The sequence below is a fragment of the Plecotus auritus genome (genome assembly GCF_963455305.1).
Source record: "Plecotus auritus genome assembly, chromosome: 6".
Lineage (NCBI taxonomy): Eukaryota > Metazoa > Chordata > Mammalia > Chiroptera > Vespertilionidae > Plecotus > Plecotus auritus.
In genome coordinates this window covers 55,460,643-55,478,048 of record NC_137773.1, presented here as the reverse complement: position 1 = coordinate 55,478,048, position 17,406 = coordinate 55,460,643, and the positions used below count along the sequence as shown (strand labels likewise).

Below are 17,406 nucleotides of genomic sequence, written 5' to 3'. Positions count from 1 at the left end.
GTAATTTATGTAAAAGTAACAATTAGTAACTGCTAAAACTTTCCATATGTTCATCAATTAATAAAACACACAAAACCAATGCCCCAAATAATGTACTAAAAAATCAGAATAAACTTCACATTCTGCCTTAGGTTTAAATATGGAATCCACTAAAAAATCTGGGTATAGCTCAGTGGTTGATTGTCGACCTATGAACCAAGAGGTCACGGTTCCATCCCCGGTCAGGGCGCATGCCTGGGTTGCGGGCCCGATCCCCAGTGTGAGGCATGTGGGAGGCAGCCAATCAATGATTCTCTTTCATCATTGATGTTTCTGTCTCTCTGTCCCTCTCCCTTCCTCTCTCTGAAATCAATAAAATATTTAAAAAAAACAACTCATGTTAAAATATATATGTGTGTGTATGTGTGTGTGTGTGTATATATATATATACACACACACACACACACACACACACAGTATATATATATATGAGATATATATATATACATATATATATATGTATATATATATATATCTCCATACATACATACCTGGGTATAAAATCCTACTCATGATTATATTATCTCATCTGTTCTAGTATTATTGTAAATGACAATGATGAAATTATCAAACACAAGCCAAATACCAATGATAGCATCCAGGAGAACAATTCACCATCTAAACTCCACGTCTGCACCCTAACTGGTTTGGCTCAGTGGATAGAACGTCGGCCTGTGGACTGAAGGGTCCCAGGTTCGATTCCAGTCAAGGGCATGTACCTTGGTTGCGGGCATATCCCCAGTAGGGGGTGTGCAGGAGGCAGCTGATCGATGTTTCTCTCTCATCAATGTTTCTAACTCTCTATCCTCTCCCTTCCTCTCTGTAAAAAATCAATAAAATAAATTTTAAAAATAAATAAATAAACTCCACATCCACTTGGCTGTGTGTTGAGCTTGGATAAGAGACAGAAGTAGTTACTAAATGCTTTGTCGAAACAGAACTTCCATCTGGATGGAGACTGGAGCGCTGATGGCTGTGCAAGAGTCAGTGCTCAGGTGGGACACTCTCCTCACCGCAGGCATCCCTCCCGAGGAAGCCTCTGCAAACAGCCTCAGTGGCTCTTCTCCACCACCCACCCTGCAGGTACCATGCCTGGATCTGTACCTCTTAAGAGCTTTTAAAACATTCTTCCTTCATCTCAATGTCATACACACCTCCCTCACCAAGTGTTTTAGAGAACCATCCAGACTAGGACTAGAAATGTATAGTAACTACCCACAGCAGTATATCTGCACCACAGTAACTTATGCAACACACATGTGCTCATTTTCCTCTTAGCCTTGACTTTCCATTTTAATTTGCTTTGCCTGGTCTATTTTATTAGTACTACTTTCTACTTTATTGTAGATCTTCTTATAAACTGATTTAAATCCTCTGTACAATGAAACATACATGTATGTCTGCACCACCACATAGACTGGAACACAATGCCCAGATGTGTGAGCTGAGTGAGCTTTTTTTGCGGCCACTCTCAGGCTTATAAGAGTTAACTGCATGCCCTGTCCATGCTTCTATTATACAACTTGGCACACTGCGCTGTAATTACATGCCAGTCGTTCTTGGGCAGACTCAATTCCTGAGGAGTAGTATATGTGCCATAAATGTTTGAAGAGAAATTTAGATGTAGATGAACACAGAGTGATGGTTAACTGTGTGTGTCGCCTTCACTGGGCTAAGGGATGCCTAGAGGGATGGTAAATGCTATTTCTGGATGTGTCTGTGAAGGGTCTTTGAATTGCAGACCGAGTAGAGGGGCTGCCCTCATTAATGCAGGTGGGCATCATGCAATCTGCTGAGCAGCTGAAGAGAACACAAAGGCAAAGGCAAAGAAAGGCAAATTTGCTTTTTCTTTTTGCTTGAGCTGAGATATCCATCTTCTCCTGCCCTGAGACATGGGTGATCTTGGGTCTCAGGCCTTGGACTAGGACCAGGAGTGACACTACCAGCTTTCCTGGCTCTCCAGCCTGCAGACAGCGATCGTGAGATGCCTCAGCCTCCATGCTCATGTGAGCCAAAGCCTATAATAAATCTCCTCTGATCTATCTATCTATCTATCTATCTGTATCTGTATCTGTATCCTACTGATTCTGTTTCTCTGGAGAACCCTGAATACACATATCATAATGTTTTATTTTAATTTTTATAGTTAAAATTGTTGCTAATTAACCCCAAATCTTCAAAGCACTTGTAGTAATCCTATCTTAGTATCTGAATTACAACTTCAGTTATCAGACCCCTAGATAACGCCACTCAGATAAACTAATACTTCTCCAAATGGATGTACTAACACAAGACTTAAACAACAACACAGAAAAAAGAAAACCCCAATCACTTGAATAAGATAAAGTTTCTGTCACCACTGGTTCAAGTAAAAACATTCCCAATATAAAGAAACACATTTTTTAGAAAAGATATTGACTTTTGTTTTTAAAAAATATTAACTGCACTACATCTCAATCCTTGAGTACGTAATGTCTTTTTTTTTTTAAATATATTTTATTGATATTTCACAGAGAGGAAGGGAGAGGGATAGAGAGCTAGAAACATCGATGAGAGAGAAACATCGATCAGCTGCCTCCTGCACACCTCCCACCGGGGATGTGCCTGCAACCAAGGTACATGCCCTTGACCGGAATTGAACCCGGGACCCTTCAGTCCGCAGGCCGACGCTCTATCCACTGAGCCAAACCGGTTTCGGCCGTAATGTCTTTTTAATCTTCTGTGCGTGAAAATAAGAAGTATGCACAGACCACCTCTGCTGCGTGTCCAAGCACAATGCTGTCGAGAGGAAAAGCAGGGGTGTGACTATTGGAGTTGTGAGCTGAACTACCTGCTTCTTCCCAAATCACTACTTTTTAAGTTGAGATAATTGTGGACTCACATGCAGCTGTAAGACATAATACAGAGAAATCCGGCCTAGCCTTTACCCAGCCTCTTCCAATGGCAACCCCTTGCAAAACTATAGAACAACATCAGGCAGAATACTGACACTGATTACAGTCAAGACACAGAGAATTTCCAGCAACCCTAGGATCTCTCCTGGTGCCCCTGATAGCCACACCCATTGCCCTCCTCAGCCCCTGACAATCTCCAATTCCTTCCCCATTCCTGTAATGTAAAGACTTCCTTTTCAAGGTAAAATTCACCAAGTGACAAATGACATAGTGACTGAAGCAGCCAGAGTCAGAAACCCACATTCTGGCAACAGGTGAAGAGGATTTTAGGTGCATTTCATTTTTCCAACAGCTGGGAGCCATTATGCTGAAAATGAAAGCACCTGGAAGCTAACTGCAGGGTGTTACTTTAAAGATCAAAATGGAAATCTCAGAATTTCAAGCTCAGGTTCAATATGGCCTTTCAAGTTAATGAAGTTCAAAGTACAGAAGATAATTTTCAAGAACCATGTGAAAAACATAAAAAAGAAAAGAAAAAAGCCAAATGACAGGAAGTCTCCGTGAAGCCATTTTAATAGCAGCAGATAGCAGCTGAATGGTCTCCTCACAACCACAGTCAGATGACTTCCTTAACCGCTGTCAGCATTTCCTTTGGTAAAGAAAAAGAAAACCCACACTTACCCCGACCACTAATGAGCAGCCTTGATTCTACGGCTACTCAGCGTCCAAGGAAAGAGTCACCTGTTACATCATCAGCAGGGCCAACGTCTTCAGAAGCTGCAAGAACTTTCTCTTTCCTATAACTGTCCAAACACTTGCAGAAAGAGAAACTCTTAACATCACGCACTTAAATAATCTTATTTGTACATACAGTTATGTCTCATTTCATGGCGGGTCTACATTCCGAGAAATGCATCGTTAGGAGATCCTGTCATTGTGTGAACATCACAGAGTGCACTTACCCCCCGACCCAGATGGTACATCCCACTGCACACCTAGGCTATGTGGTCTAGCCCAGTGGTCGGCAAACTCATTAGTCAACAGAGCTGCAGTTTGCCGACCACTGGTAGCCCATTGCTCGTAGGCTATAAATCTGTATATCATGTTACTGTAAAAATACTGTAGGCAACTGTAACACAGTGGTAAGTATGTCTGAATCCAAACACAGAAAAGGTACAGTAAAAATGTAGTGTAAAAGATAAAAAATGGTACACCTGTATAGGGCATGCACTTTGAATGGAGTTTGCAGGACTGCCAGTTGCTCTGAGTGGGTGGTGAGTGAAGGGGAAGGCCTAGGACATTGCTATACCCTAACTGAAGACTTTATAAATACTGTACACTAAGGCTACACTAAATTTATTTTTAAAACTTTCCTTTTTTCAATAATGAAACATAGCTTACTATAACTTTTTTACTTTATAAACATTTTAATTTTTTTTAACTTTTCAACCCTTGAAACAAGGTTTAGCTTAAAACAGAACACATTATACAGCTGTCTAAAAACATTTTCTTGATTTATGTCTTTATTTTATAAGTTTTATTTTTAGAATTTTTTTTTTTTTTTTTTTTTTTTTTTTTTTACTTTCTAAACTTTGTAGTTAAAGACAGAAACACACACATTAGCCTATGCCAACACAAGGCCAGGATCACCTACATCACTGTCTTCCACCTCCACACCTTGTCCCACTAGAAGGGCTTCAGGGACAATAACACCCATGGAACTGTCATCTCGTACGGTAACAGTGCCTTCTTCTGGAACACCTCCTAAAGGACCTGACTGGCGCTCTTCTTATGGAGGTGTCGCTCTTCCAGAAATATGTCTGTGATGGTTTGTTTCTTTTCTTCATCACAGATTTTCTTGTAACCAGATAATGCACCATCCAAATCTTTCAGTGTTCGAGTACAAATCTCTTCAGGTACCTTTTAAGGCACCTGCTTAGGTCTGCAAAAGCGTCTGCTAAACCCTTCACTGTGAATTTTCTTGGGGGTTCTTCTTTTTTCTCCAGCAGTTTTCTTTTTTCTTGCTTCTTCTTCAGCTATGCATTCCTATTCCACTTCCAACAACTCCTCATTAGCCAATTCCTCAGGAGCTCCTCAATGTCACCCTCATCCACACCCATGTTCAAGTTGTTTGTTTACCATCTCAACCACAGCCTTGTTGATTTCTGCAACTACCTCATCCTGGGCAAATCCTTTGAAGTCATGAATGAACCTCTTGAGTGTCTTTCTTCCAGATGCCATTCAAGACTCCTTGGTGACATCACCCTAAACCCAAGCAAGGTTCTTAAGTAAACCTTGAACATCATAGATGTAATCTTTCCAGAATTGCATCAGTGTCTTCTCAGTGTCTCCTTCAGTTTTAGCAACAGCCGGGACGAAGGTCCTCCTCAGGTTGCAGGCCTTAAAAGCTTCTGTAACTCCTCGATACAATGACTGGGTCAGAGAGTGATGTTTGGAAGGAAACACACCACTTTGATAGTGAAATGACAGTGGAGTTCTCACTAGGTGGCAGGAATTTTTCTGCTCCATTAAAATCTTATGAGACCACTGTCATATAGGTGGTCTGTTGTTGACCAAAACACTGTTATGCGGCACATGGCTGTACTACTTATACAATATTTTTTACTCTCCAAAACTCTTCGCTCCATCTCAATTTCTAGCTAAAAGAAGACCATGTTTCTTTGAGTTGAGTTTTGTGTGTGTGTGTTTTTAAAATGAACATCACAGCAGGTATAACAAGCAGTAAGTAGTATGTTGATATTAGAATAAGGGGAATTCCAGTAAGGTTGTTGGTAAAAAGCAAGTGCAGTCCCAACAACAGCAACTAGAACAAAATATAACTTATAAAAGGATACAATAGAACCCAAACAGTGATTAGAAATAAGCCTAAAAAAGATGTCCAATAACTTTATGGAGAAAAATTTTTAAAAAGACCTACATAACTTCAGAAAAGATTATGCACAGGGTGTGACTGTGTTAGTCCCACCCCAAATGAAATCAATGAAATTCCAATAAAATCTCCAGGAGATTTTTCACAGAACTCAAAAGAGTAATCCCACAGTGTATAAAATAGAAGTCATAAAAACCTAATGGTAAATGAATATAACAAATTATAGAAGGATCCTCCAATATCATTATATAACTAGAGGCCCTATGCATGAAATTCATGCAAGAGTAGGCCTTCGCAGGCCTGGCTGCCTCGGCCCTCGCAGCCCTGGCTTCATCTGGAAGGTCGTTCAGCTGTCCGGTCTAATTAGCATATTACACTTTTATTATTATAGATAATCTTAAGTACACAAAATAGATACTGACATGAATTCATATGTACTAATACTGTTACTTATACTTAAAAAGCATGCATAGGAATCTATAATAACTAAAGTGTAATATGCTAATTAGATCAGACAGCTGAACAACGGAACGACCGTCCAGATGACCTTCCGGGAGACCTTCTAGACAAAGCCAGGGCAGCCGCCATAGCTGCGAGGGCTGAGCCCCTTGCAAGAATTTCCTCCATCGGGCCTCTAGTGATAACCATAAAATTCTATCAAATTCAGAATAGTAGTTACTGAAGGTAATGGGATCAGAGAGGTATAAACTGTAATTTCAGTTTTATTTGTAATCTCTTATTTCTTAAACAGGGTGATGGATACAGAGATGTTTATTATATTACTAGAGGCCCAGTGCATGAAATTCATGCACGGGGGTGTGTATACCTCAGCCCAGCCAACACCTTCTCCAATCTGGGACCCGTTAAGGGATGCCTGACTACCTGTTTAGGCCCAATCCAGGCAGTCGGACATCCCTCTCACAATCCAGGACTGCTGGCTCCCAACTGCTCGCCTGCCTGCCTTCCTCATTACCCCTAACCACTTCTGCCTGCCAGCCTGATCACCCCCTAACCACTCCCCTGCTAGGCTGATTGATGCCTAACTGCTCCCCTGCCAGCCTGGTTGCCCCTAACTGACCTCCCCTGCAGGCCTGATCACCCCTAACTGCCCTCCCCTGCAGGCCTGGTCACCCCTAACTTCCCTCCCCTGCAGGGCTGGTCCCCTGCAACTGCTCTCCCCTGCAGGCCTGGGACCCCCCCAACTGCCCTTCCCTGCAGGCCCGGTCGCCCCCAACTTCCCTCCTCTGCCGGCCTGGTCACCCCTAACTGCCCTCCCCTGCAGGCTTGATCACCCCCCAACTGCCCTCCCTTGCAGGCCTGGTCCCTCCCAACTGCCCTCCCCTGCTGGCCATCTTGTGGTGGCCATCTTGTGTCCACATGGGGGCAGCCATCTTTGACCACATGGGGGTAGCCATCTTGTGTGTTGGAGTGATGGTCAATTTGCATATTATTCTTTTATTAGATAGGATAGAGGCCTGGTGCACGGGTGGGGGCCGGCTGGTTTGCCCTGAAGGGTGTCCTGGATCAGGGTGGGGTTTCCCTTGGGGCATGGGGCAGCCTGGGCGAGGGGCCTGTGGTTTTTGCAGGCTGGCCACGCCCCCCGGTGACCCAAGCAGAGGACCTGGTATCTGGGATTTATTTATCTTCTATAATTGAAACTTTGTAGCCTTGAGCGGAGGCCAGGGCCAGCCAGGGCAGGTAGGAAGCTTGGCTTCCTCCATTGCTGGGGGCAACCCAAGCCTCTTGCTTGCTCCAGCTCTGTGGCTGCCTCCATATTTGTTGGGTTAATTTGCATACTCACTCCTGATTGGCTGGTGGGCATGGCTTGTGGGCGTAGCAGAGGTACAGGCAATTTGCATGTTTCTCTTTTATTAGATAGGATTCCCCAGTCTTTAAACTCTTGTTTGTATGTCTTAAATACTCCATAAAAAAAAAAAAAGAATGCCTTTTATTTGAGAACCATGTTATGACATGACCTAGCAAACACAACCTAATAAACTACATCAGCACCACCTTGTTAAAAACATGGATTACTAGGCTATACAAGAATCAGAATTTCTGGGAGGGAGGTCATGTGACTCTAATGCACAGACGTATTTTGGAACTCTTGGTAACCATTAATTCATCAACAAAATCGGTTCCAATCTGACCATGAGATACTTAAGTGCTTAAGATTGCCTAATCACTTTCCAATTGAAGCAAATGTCTACAATGTGGACTCTAATTTGAGAGCAAAACCGTACAAATTTTAAAGTAGCGTATCTTTTACTATAGACTCCCCCCCCAAAAAAAAGGTAAAACATGTAAAAAATTAAAAATATCTTATAAAGTAATTACATCAAATGATTCCATAGCAGAACATAATTCATACACATCCTCTACAGGGAGTATGTCATAGCAAAACTCCACTGAAAAGGAATTATTCTGACGTCTTAAACAACACGGATCTGCTAAACGCATCAACACGAAAAGACTCCCTTACCGGGGCTTTCCACTCTCTTATAGTGGTAGGGATTGATGCACACCTCCTTCTGCTTGGAGCCGAAAGGAAACTCACAGCATTCCAGTGGTTTCAGTTCATGGTGGCTCTGAAGATCGGGCCAGCGCCACACTCTGCAGTAAATGACATGAGGCAGTCCCTTCCGGTGGGAAACTTGCAGCCTGCCGTCCAGAGAGCGGGGAATGGTAACACAGTTACTGGGCTGCCCCGGGCAGCTCAAGGCCTTTTCCAGTTCCTCCATGGCCCCTTTCTTTTTCTTCAGTTTTTTCACCAAAGCATCCACAGCTTTCTCTGCCCATTTTTCTTCTTCGTCGCCCTGCTTCCACCCAAGAAGTCTCTTCACGGCTGGACTTGTGAAGGAGAATAAACTTGTCACGTTCATGGTGATGGCACCAGTGAAGACACTCCTTGTTTATGGTAAAATACAGGAGCCTCCAAATGCAAAAGGACCAGAGGAGGGATTTCCCTTTATTTACATAGGACTCTCCTTAGCTTCTTAGTCTTGAGGTGCTGAAAAGTAGAAAGGACCATTCCTCGTGTTTCCAAAGGTAACCCAGAGTCAGTACCTAGAAAAGAAAAAAGAAAAAAAAAAGTTTAAAATCATCTCTACCACAAGCCACAAGTTATTAAAGAATTACTATGGGCCAGGTACGATGTAAGTGCTTTTATGTATTATAGTATGATATGAACTGAACTATGTTCCTCCTAAAACTCATGTTAAAACCCTAACCCCCAACATCACTATATTTGGAGAGGGAGCCTCTCAGGAAATAATGAAGGTTAAATGAGATGATGAGGGTGGGGTCATATCTGATAGGAATGGTGGCTTTACAAGAAGAAGGGAGAGTATCTCTCTCTCCCCCCATGCACTGAGGGAAGGCCATGTGAGGACACAGAGAGAAGGCAGCCATCTGCAAGCCCAGAAGAGAAAACCAGAAACCAAACTGGCTGAGACCTTGATCTTGGACTTCCTAGCTTTCAGAACTGTGACAAATAAACTTCTGTTGTTTAAACCACACAATCTATAGTACAGTAAGGCCTCATGTAATGTTCTCGATAGGTTCTGCGACTTTAAGCAAAACAATGTATAAGGAATCCGATTTTTACCATAGGCTAACTGATACAAACAAGAGTTTGTATGGCATCTCATCAACGTTATAACAAAACATTGAACAAAATGATGTCATTCAAGGACCTGCTGCACTTTGTTATGGCAGCCCAAGCAGACTAACATTCAGCATTTAATCCTTTAAATAATCCTTTCAGCTAGGTAATAAAAGCATTGTCATTTTACAGATGAATAAACTGAGACACAGTTTAAAAAGTAGTGTGTTACTGCCAGGCCGACGTGGCTCAGTGGTTGAGCATCAACCTATGAACCAGGTCACATGCCCGGGTTGTGGGCTCGATCCCCAGTAGGGGCATGCAGGAGGCAGCCAATCAATGATTCTCTATCATCATTGATGTTTCTGTCTCTCTCTCCCTCTCCCTTCCTCTCTGAAATCAATAAAAATATATTTAAAAATAAATAAATACATAAAAAATAAAAAGTAGTATGTTACTCTTTACATGATTTCTGAGATAGAAGCAATAGACACCTTAGTACAAAACAGTTCAAGTTCTCACCAGATATTATAATGTTTTATATTTAGATTCATTTATAGCACTAAAAATGTATTTTAAGACACACCTGAATCAACAAAAAAAAAGGTTTTCATTTATTCCTCAAGTATTTTTTATGCTAAAAGAAGTAGTAGTTCTATATTTACCACATAAATGTAGCAACAATTTAAGGTACTTACTCAATGAACAAGCCTATGTCTATTGGCCACAGGATATGTAAGGTAAGAAATTGATTTCATACTTTTTCAAATTTGCTTTCTATGGGCATGAACAGAATGATGCACATGAACACGTACTTCACCAAATTCTTCAGTGACGTTGTCTCATTTAAACCTTCTAGTTACCCTTAACCAGATATAAGCACAAAAGGTGAGAAAGATTAAAGAGGATAACTTTACACAAACTCTGGCTAAGATGCAGTAGCATGTATCAAACAAACTTCCTCCCAAAAATTACTATAAAAGCTGAATAAAATGCAAACAAACTAGGGTGGGGGAGCCTAGCTTTTAATGGCATCAAAAAGCAACCAAGGTGCCCAGCCAGTATGGCTCAATGGTTAAGTGTTGACCTATGAACCAGGAGGTCATGGTTTGATTTTGGTGGGGGCACATGCTGGGGTTTCCAGCTTGATCCCCAGTGGAGGGTGTGCAGGAGGCAGCCAATTCATGATTCTCACTCATCATCGATGTTACTCTCACCCTCTCCCTTCCTCTCTGAAATCAATAAATATATATATATATATATATATTAAAAAGCAACGAAGGTACTCAGGACCAGAGTGGCCAAGATATTGGAGAAAAGGAAAAAGCAATGAAGTGAGCTGAGCATTCTTCATTGCTTTTCTTTTCAAGGCATTTGCAAAGCCTATGCTATGAGTAGCAAGAGGCCTAGTAGCCATGCTGAAAGAGGCTAAAGACCCAAGCAGAGATTTCAATAGTCTCATGAGTCTCATGGTGGAGACAACAACAACAACAACAAAAGAAAATGGAGTTGAGGGCCTGCTAAGAAGGAGGCCTGGTGAATACACTAGGCTTTTAGTTCAGACTCATAAGGGCAAAAATGACATGGATCAGTTTTATACTAAAACACTGCTTAGAATCATCTTAATACTAAAATGGATCAAGGTAATGAGAAAAGAGAAGACTGGCAGAAGCAGTATCCTGTATAATAAAAGAGAAACATGTAAATTGACCGTACCTCCGCGACACTCACCAGCCTATCAGGAGTGAGTATGCAAATTAACTTGACAAAGATAGAGGATTACTTTGCATACACAGGCGCCGGGTGGAGAGCAGAGCGGGAGAGCCGGCGGAGAGCGGAGCGGCTTGGGGAACTTGGCTCCCCAAGCCACCAGACGAAGAGAAGAGAGGGAGAGCTGGTGGCTTGGAGGACTTGGCAGAGCGGGAGGCCATGGAACGGAGACAGAGCAGGAAGGGAAAACCAAGAGCACGGGGAGCACGAGGAATTCTGGGAATAGCAGTTCTGGTGGCAGCCCCAGGACCGGAAGTGGAAGCCCAGAGCGCAGGGAGCACCAGGAATGCTGGGAATAGTAGTTCTGGTGGCAGACGGATCTCCTAGACACTAGAGCAAAGTGAGCCTGGAGCAAGTTACTGTTGAGGTGGGGCATGGAGGGAAAGCAAAGGTGAGAGACATAAGTAAAATCAGAGTGTCTAGGAAAAATTAAAGGGAAGATATCCTAAAACTTTCAGGAAATCTCCACCAATGAAGCAAAGAAAAAAAATGCCTCTATTATTCTGTGAGCAACAAACCAAACTGGGTTGGGGTCTCGGACAATTCGCTCATATGATTGCAAAGACAGACAGAAACTCCTGGATTGGAGAGGGCTCCCCTGAGGGCTCCCAGATTGGAGAGGGTGCAGGTCGAGCTGATGGACCCACCCCCCGTGCACAAATCTTTGTGCACCGGGCCCCTAGTTTGTAGATAATGGCCAAGGCTTTTCCAAAACTGACAATAGACATCTAGCCACAGATTCATGAAGCCCTATAAATCCCCAAGAGGATAAATACAATGAAATAATATCCTTAGCATGCCAAATGTAAATAAAGAGCTGATAACTCAGAATTCTATACTTAGTAGGAAAAATCATGCAAAGAAATGATTGTGAAATAAAGATGTTTTCCAATAAGCAAAATCTGAGAAAACTGGCTTCCAGCAGGAATTCATCAGGCAGAAGGAAATAGTTCCTAGAAAGAAACAAGGAACTGCAGGAAAGAATGAAGAGTTCCAGAAGGGTAAAAAAGGGTAAGTCTACATTAATACTGATGTCACAAAACAATAATAGGAATCGCTTTGCTGTTTAAAACATACAATTAAGATGCATAACCCAACAAAGCAGAAAGGGCTAAATGAAGTTGGTGTTCTAAGCTCCCTATATTGCCCCGGCTACGGTAAAGAATTAAATTATTATTGATATAAGCTTTGAAGTCATGTCATAATAAAGCAACCACTGAAAGAATAATTTAAAAACTATAAAAAGGTAATAGTAGCTTTAAAATATGTAATTATTTTTTTAAATATGACTAATACAAAGAATATAAGAAAGGAGAAAAAAGAAGAAAATAATGGATGGGACAAATAAATAACAATACAATTTAGATCTAATCCCCAAAGAATCAGCGATTACTTAAATATAAACAGATTAAATATGTAAGTAAAAGATGGGGATGAGGATGGGGAGCTCCTCTTAACCACAGTGTACTTACCAGAGACACAGATTAAATATAAGGATGGAGAAAGGTTCATAGGAAGGATGGTTATTCTTACCAAAATGCTGGCAAAGCTAGCCAATCAGACAAAATAGACTTCAAAATAGAAGCCTCATCAGAGATAAAAAGGGACATTTCATAATGTTAAAAGAGTTAATCTACCATGAATATATCACAATCCCTATCATGAATATATCAAATTTTTATGCACCTAATAACAGTCTCAAAATACATAAAGCAGAAGCTAACAAGATTAACACAGTAACTGATAACACAAAAATCAATAGATACAGAAGATTAACAATATGTTTAATTCATATATGTATATCATTGTATCTAAGAACTGTAGAGTGCAAAATACCTTCAAATACACATGAAATATTTACCCAAAATGACTATATAATGAGCCATAAAACAAATCTCCATACAGAGCAAAACCATTCAGAATATATCCTTTGATCATAGCATAACTAAGAAATCAGTAACTAAATGTTGTTATTGAAAATAATTATACTTTAAAAAAATCCATGGGTCAAAAAGAAACCACAATGGAAATTAGAAACCCTTTTTAACTTAATGATTATGGAAATATGACAAACCAAAACCTGTAGGATATGGCTCAAACCATGCTTAAAGGGAAATGTATACTGTTAAATACATATATTGGAAAAGAAAAATAAAGTTGAAAACCAATATTCTACGTATCCACCACAAGAAAAAACAACAACATTAAATTAAATCCAAAGAAAGTAGAAGGAAATGACAGTAGTTATTTAAAAAAAAAAAGAAAAAGAATAGAGAAAACCTATAAAATCAAAGTTGGTTCTTTGAAAAGAGTAATAAAGTTGAATAAACCTCTAGAAAAAATGGTTACTAAACGAGAAGGCACTTATCAATAACAAATAAGAGGAGAAAATCATTACTGATCCTCAAAATTAAAAAAGATAATGATTATGAACAGCTTTCACAGCAAACTGTGCATGTCCATAGCTACTCTGTGGTCATTTACACATCTTTCTCATTATAATAAAATAAGGAATTCAATCTTCTGTCTTCCTATCTTTGGAGTCCAGCACAGTGCCTGGCACACAGCAGATTCTCAACAAATGTTTAGCTCTCTGGAGAAATCAGAAGGCCAAGTGTGGAGCTTCAACTTTATTCTCAATATTTAATATGAATAAATATTAACCAATATAAATATTATTTAATAGGCTGTAGCAGTCAGTAGTTTCCTTTTTTAAAGTAAAGAGTTTTACCCAAATTTACCAGTTCTTTTCACGCTGGTATTATTTTCATTTAACAGGAAAGGAAACAGGAAACAAAATGATGCTATTATCCAAAGTCACACTTGGTCAGAGTGTACCTATTGACATGATCATTTACTAAAAGTTAGTTTTGCAAAAGAACAAGAAAGACAACTTCTGTCTAGTCCTCGAGTCACAGTTTATGAAGGGAATATATTTCTTCTTGTTCTATATGTCATTTTCTTCTATTCCAAAAACTGCTTCTTTATAGTTTAGCCAATGATTTTCAAGTAGAGGGGGTGAGTTATTGAAAAATTACTTGAGGTTACTTGAAGCTCTATCCCTGAAGGGTTTGTTACACTAATACGTGTGTTGGGGGTGGCAGGGAATTAAAAACCACCATTTCAGACCCGTGTTTTAACTATTCAAACTGACATTCATCCAACATCGCTGTGCTGAGCTCTGTGCTTCTCCGAGGGCAGAGGCACAGATGTCTACATACTTAGGGAGCTCACATTCTAATGCAAGAGCCACTGCCTAACTATGATGCTATGCGGTGAAAGCTCTAAAACAGGCATCAATAACACAGAGCAGAAAAAGAGAGAACAATTAATTCCAGGATTTCAGGAAGTTCGTCAATGAGGAGGGATCAGACAGGCCTTAAAGGATGCATAGAATTCTGTGAAACAACAGAGCTAACATTTTGAGCAATCATTACCTGACAGAATATGTTCCAAGCACTTCACATCTATTAACTAGTTTAATCTTTGCAATAAACCCCCAAAGTGAACACTAATTTTACAGCTAAGGAAAGTGAAATGTAGAAAGTTGTACGACTTGCCCGAGGTTGTTTATGTACACAGCTGTATGGCAGAGTCAGAGTTTGAACCCATACTGTCTGGCTCGGCAGCCTCAATTTCTTTTAACCACGTTTTTGTTGTTAATCCTTGCCTGAGGATATTTTTCCATTAGTTTTTAGGGCAAGTGGAAGAGAGAGGGAAAGACAGAGAGAAACATCGATGTGAGAGAAACACATCGATTGGTTGCCTCCTGCATGAGCCCTGACCAGGGCCTGGGCTGGGGAGGAGCCTGCAATCCAGGTATGTGCCCTTGACCGAAATCAAAATTGGCTAGGGCTAACCACTTTTCTAAATTGCTAATTTTAACAAACACATAATAGAAATGCTAGGGTTCAAGGTGGTGGGAGACAATACAAGACTGATAAGAAGGGCAGGGGCAAGGCTGTGAAGGGCCTGTGATACATCTCATTCTGTAGACTAGTGGACGGTTTTAAATGAGAGCATCAACATGACTAGATCTATGCTTTAGAAAGACAGCTAAGGTGATATCCTCAATACAGGAAGTCTTGTCTTTACAGAGACAGAACAAAAACAGAAACAAACATACCACCTCAAAATACTGCAGGGGCCAGTTAGGGGGTGAATATCTTGATGTCACTCACAAATTAAAGGGCCAAGATCACAACCCTTTGCATATAAATGCACAGATGACCCAAAATGCAGGCCGATCACTAATTTGTGCGTTTTTGAGGTAAGCATTTTTCTCAGATATACAAGTCAAACAGGTCATCTACCTCCCATTAGGAATTCAAATGAGTCCATGATACTCTGTCCTTGGCAAGACAACTCATTATTTTCTGCCCCTTTTTGTACTTCCTGCTTTAGTTTATGTCAAAAGTTAAGTGGCCTTATCAGTTTAAAGTGCAAAATAAAAACATGAGTCAGCAAACAGAGATTTCCTTCCCGCTTCTCCAAATACAAACATTTCACACTGACAAAAAAAAAAAAAAACATTAATCTAGTAAAGACTCCCCCAGAAGCCTTAAAATATTGAGATCTTTGTTTCACTTTTAGAAACTTAGTCTGAAATATTCTGAACTAGAAAAGGTAAAAAGTTTTTGTACAAAGGTTTTCATCAGAGCATTATTTATTATGGGGGAAAAAGAAGTATCTAATAATTGGAAAATAGTTATGTAAGCTATAGTACAATTCACTCAATAGACTGTTTTATAACCCTTTAAAATTATGCTTATAAAAACTACATAATAACTGGGAAAAACACGCAGAACGCAAAGTGATATCTATAACATAAACAACTATCCAGATACACCAAAATATGAACAGGGGCTGGGTTGGAAGGTTAGTATTCTCTCTCTCTTACTTTTCTAAACTTTCCAAACACTCTTTAATGAAAAAGTATAACTTTAAAACAAATGTTTAAAGCCTCTATATGTGATTTGCTAATTACAAAACAACAAAACTCCATTTCAGGAGCTCAAGCCACACACAATCTCTACTTCCATGTCAGGCTGGACCTGTAGTGCGATCTGATTTCAGAAGTAATGAAAATGGGAGTTTAAAACAGGATTCTCAATTCAGAGCCCTGCCCTGTGGGGTCCTATTCCTGAGAAGGGTTTCTCTGAGCTCTGCCAGAAGCCCAATGAGAAAAATACGCCTTTTGACTTGGATATTTAATTTTGTAACTTATGTGGTGTTCCTTAATGTTAAAAGGAAAAAAAGAAGAAAAAAAAAAGTAACAAGCCTTTAACTGCTGTGCAACTCGCTTTATGTTTAAAGGAAACCTAAGTAGCCAACTGGACCACAGTGGGCTCTTCATCTCATCCTCTTCCAGCGAAGACACCCGTATTATCCGACTGTGTGAATATCAACAAAGCACACCCTCTGCCACTTCTTATCGTTCAGATCCCAATTTCCCACAGAACGTTTTAAAAGGAAATTACTTTGATCTGTATCTGAAGATATATTTTTTAAGAAGGCGGCAGGGAGGAGAGTAGCCACCAAGGGTTACAAACCAAGTACCTGTAATAAAAGGATGAGAAGGAGAGGAGACAGTTAATGACCCAATGTCCTCTGTAGCCTCAGACCAGTGCCACTTTACACGTCTTGCACTGGCATGGGATTCAGTGAGCTAGACAAAATATGTGATCCCATTAATTATTGAGAGAATAATTAGATTAGGCAATAAAAATAAACACAAAATATAGGCTCCAAAATGTGAGTGGGGTGAAAAAAAAATCAGAATCCTACTACCCTGAAAACAGAAGATAAATGATCTATTTTCAATGACACAAGCAACTCACTTTTTAAAATTCATTTCTTGTTCTTTGGTTCATTACTCTATCTTAACTCTAATGGTGAAACATAAAAGCATAAAGATCAAAAGAACCAAGAAACTAAAATCACAGGATATTGATTAACTTTACTTTGAAAATGGTTTATAAAAGTTATCTTTCTATAAAAATACTTGATCCATTTTGGGGGGAGACGAGTATTTCCACGTAAGTAAATAAACCGTGTGCACATTTCCTGACTCATACCACTAGCTTTCTTCTTAAATAGATGATCTTTTTTTTTTTTTTTATCCTCACCCAAGAGTATTTTTCCCATTGATTTTTACAGAGAGGGAAAGACAGAGAGAAATAACGATGTGAGAGAGACACATTGATTGG

The 17,406-nt window shown here is 40.2% G+C and overlaps 1 protein-coding gene across 4 annotated transcripts in view; it reads right to left on the bottom strand.

Annotated features, from left to right (window-relative positions):
• The window catches only part of SMAD1 (SMAD family member 1), a 71,297-nt gene that overhangs the window by 32,358 nt on the left and 21,533 nt on the right, over window positions 1-17,406 (bottom strand). For all 4 annotated transcript variants that reach the window (XM_080676248.1, XM_080676250.1, XM_080676251.1 and 1 more), the window contains one exon: window positions 8,306-8,889. In XM_080676248.1, coding sequence (XP_080532374.1) covers window positions 8,306-8,705 — 400 coding nt within the window. In that variant the 5' untranslated portion in view covers window positions 8,706-8,889. The remainder of the gene's footprint in view (window positions 1-8,305; window positions 8,890-17,406) is intronic.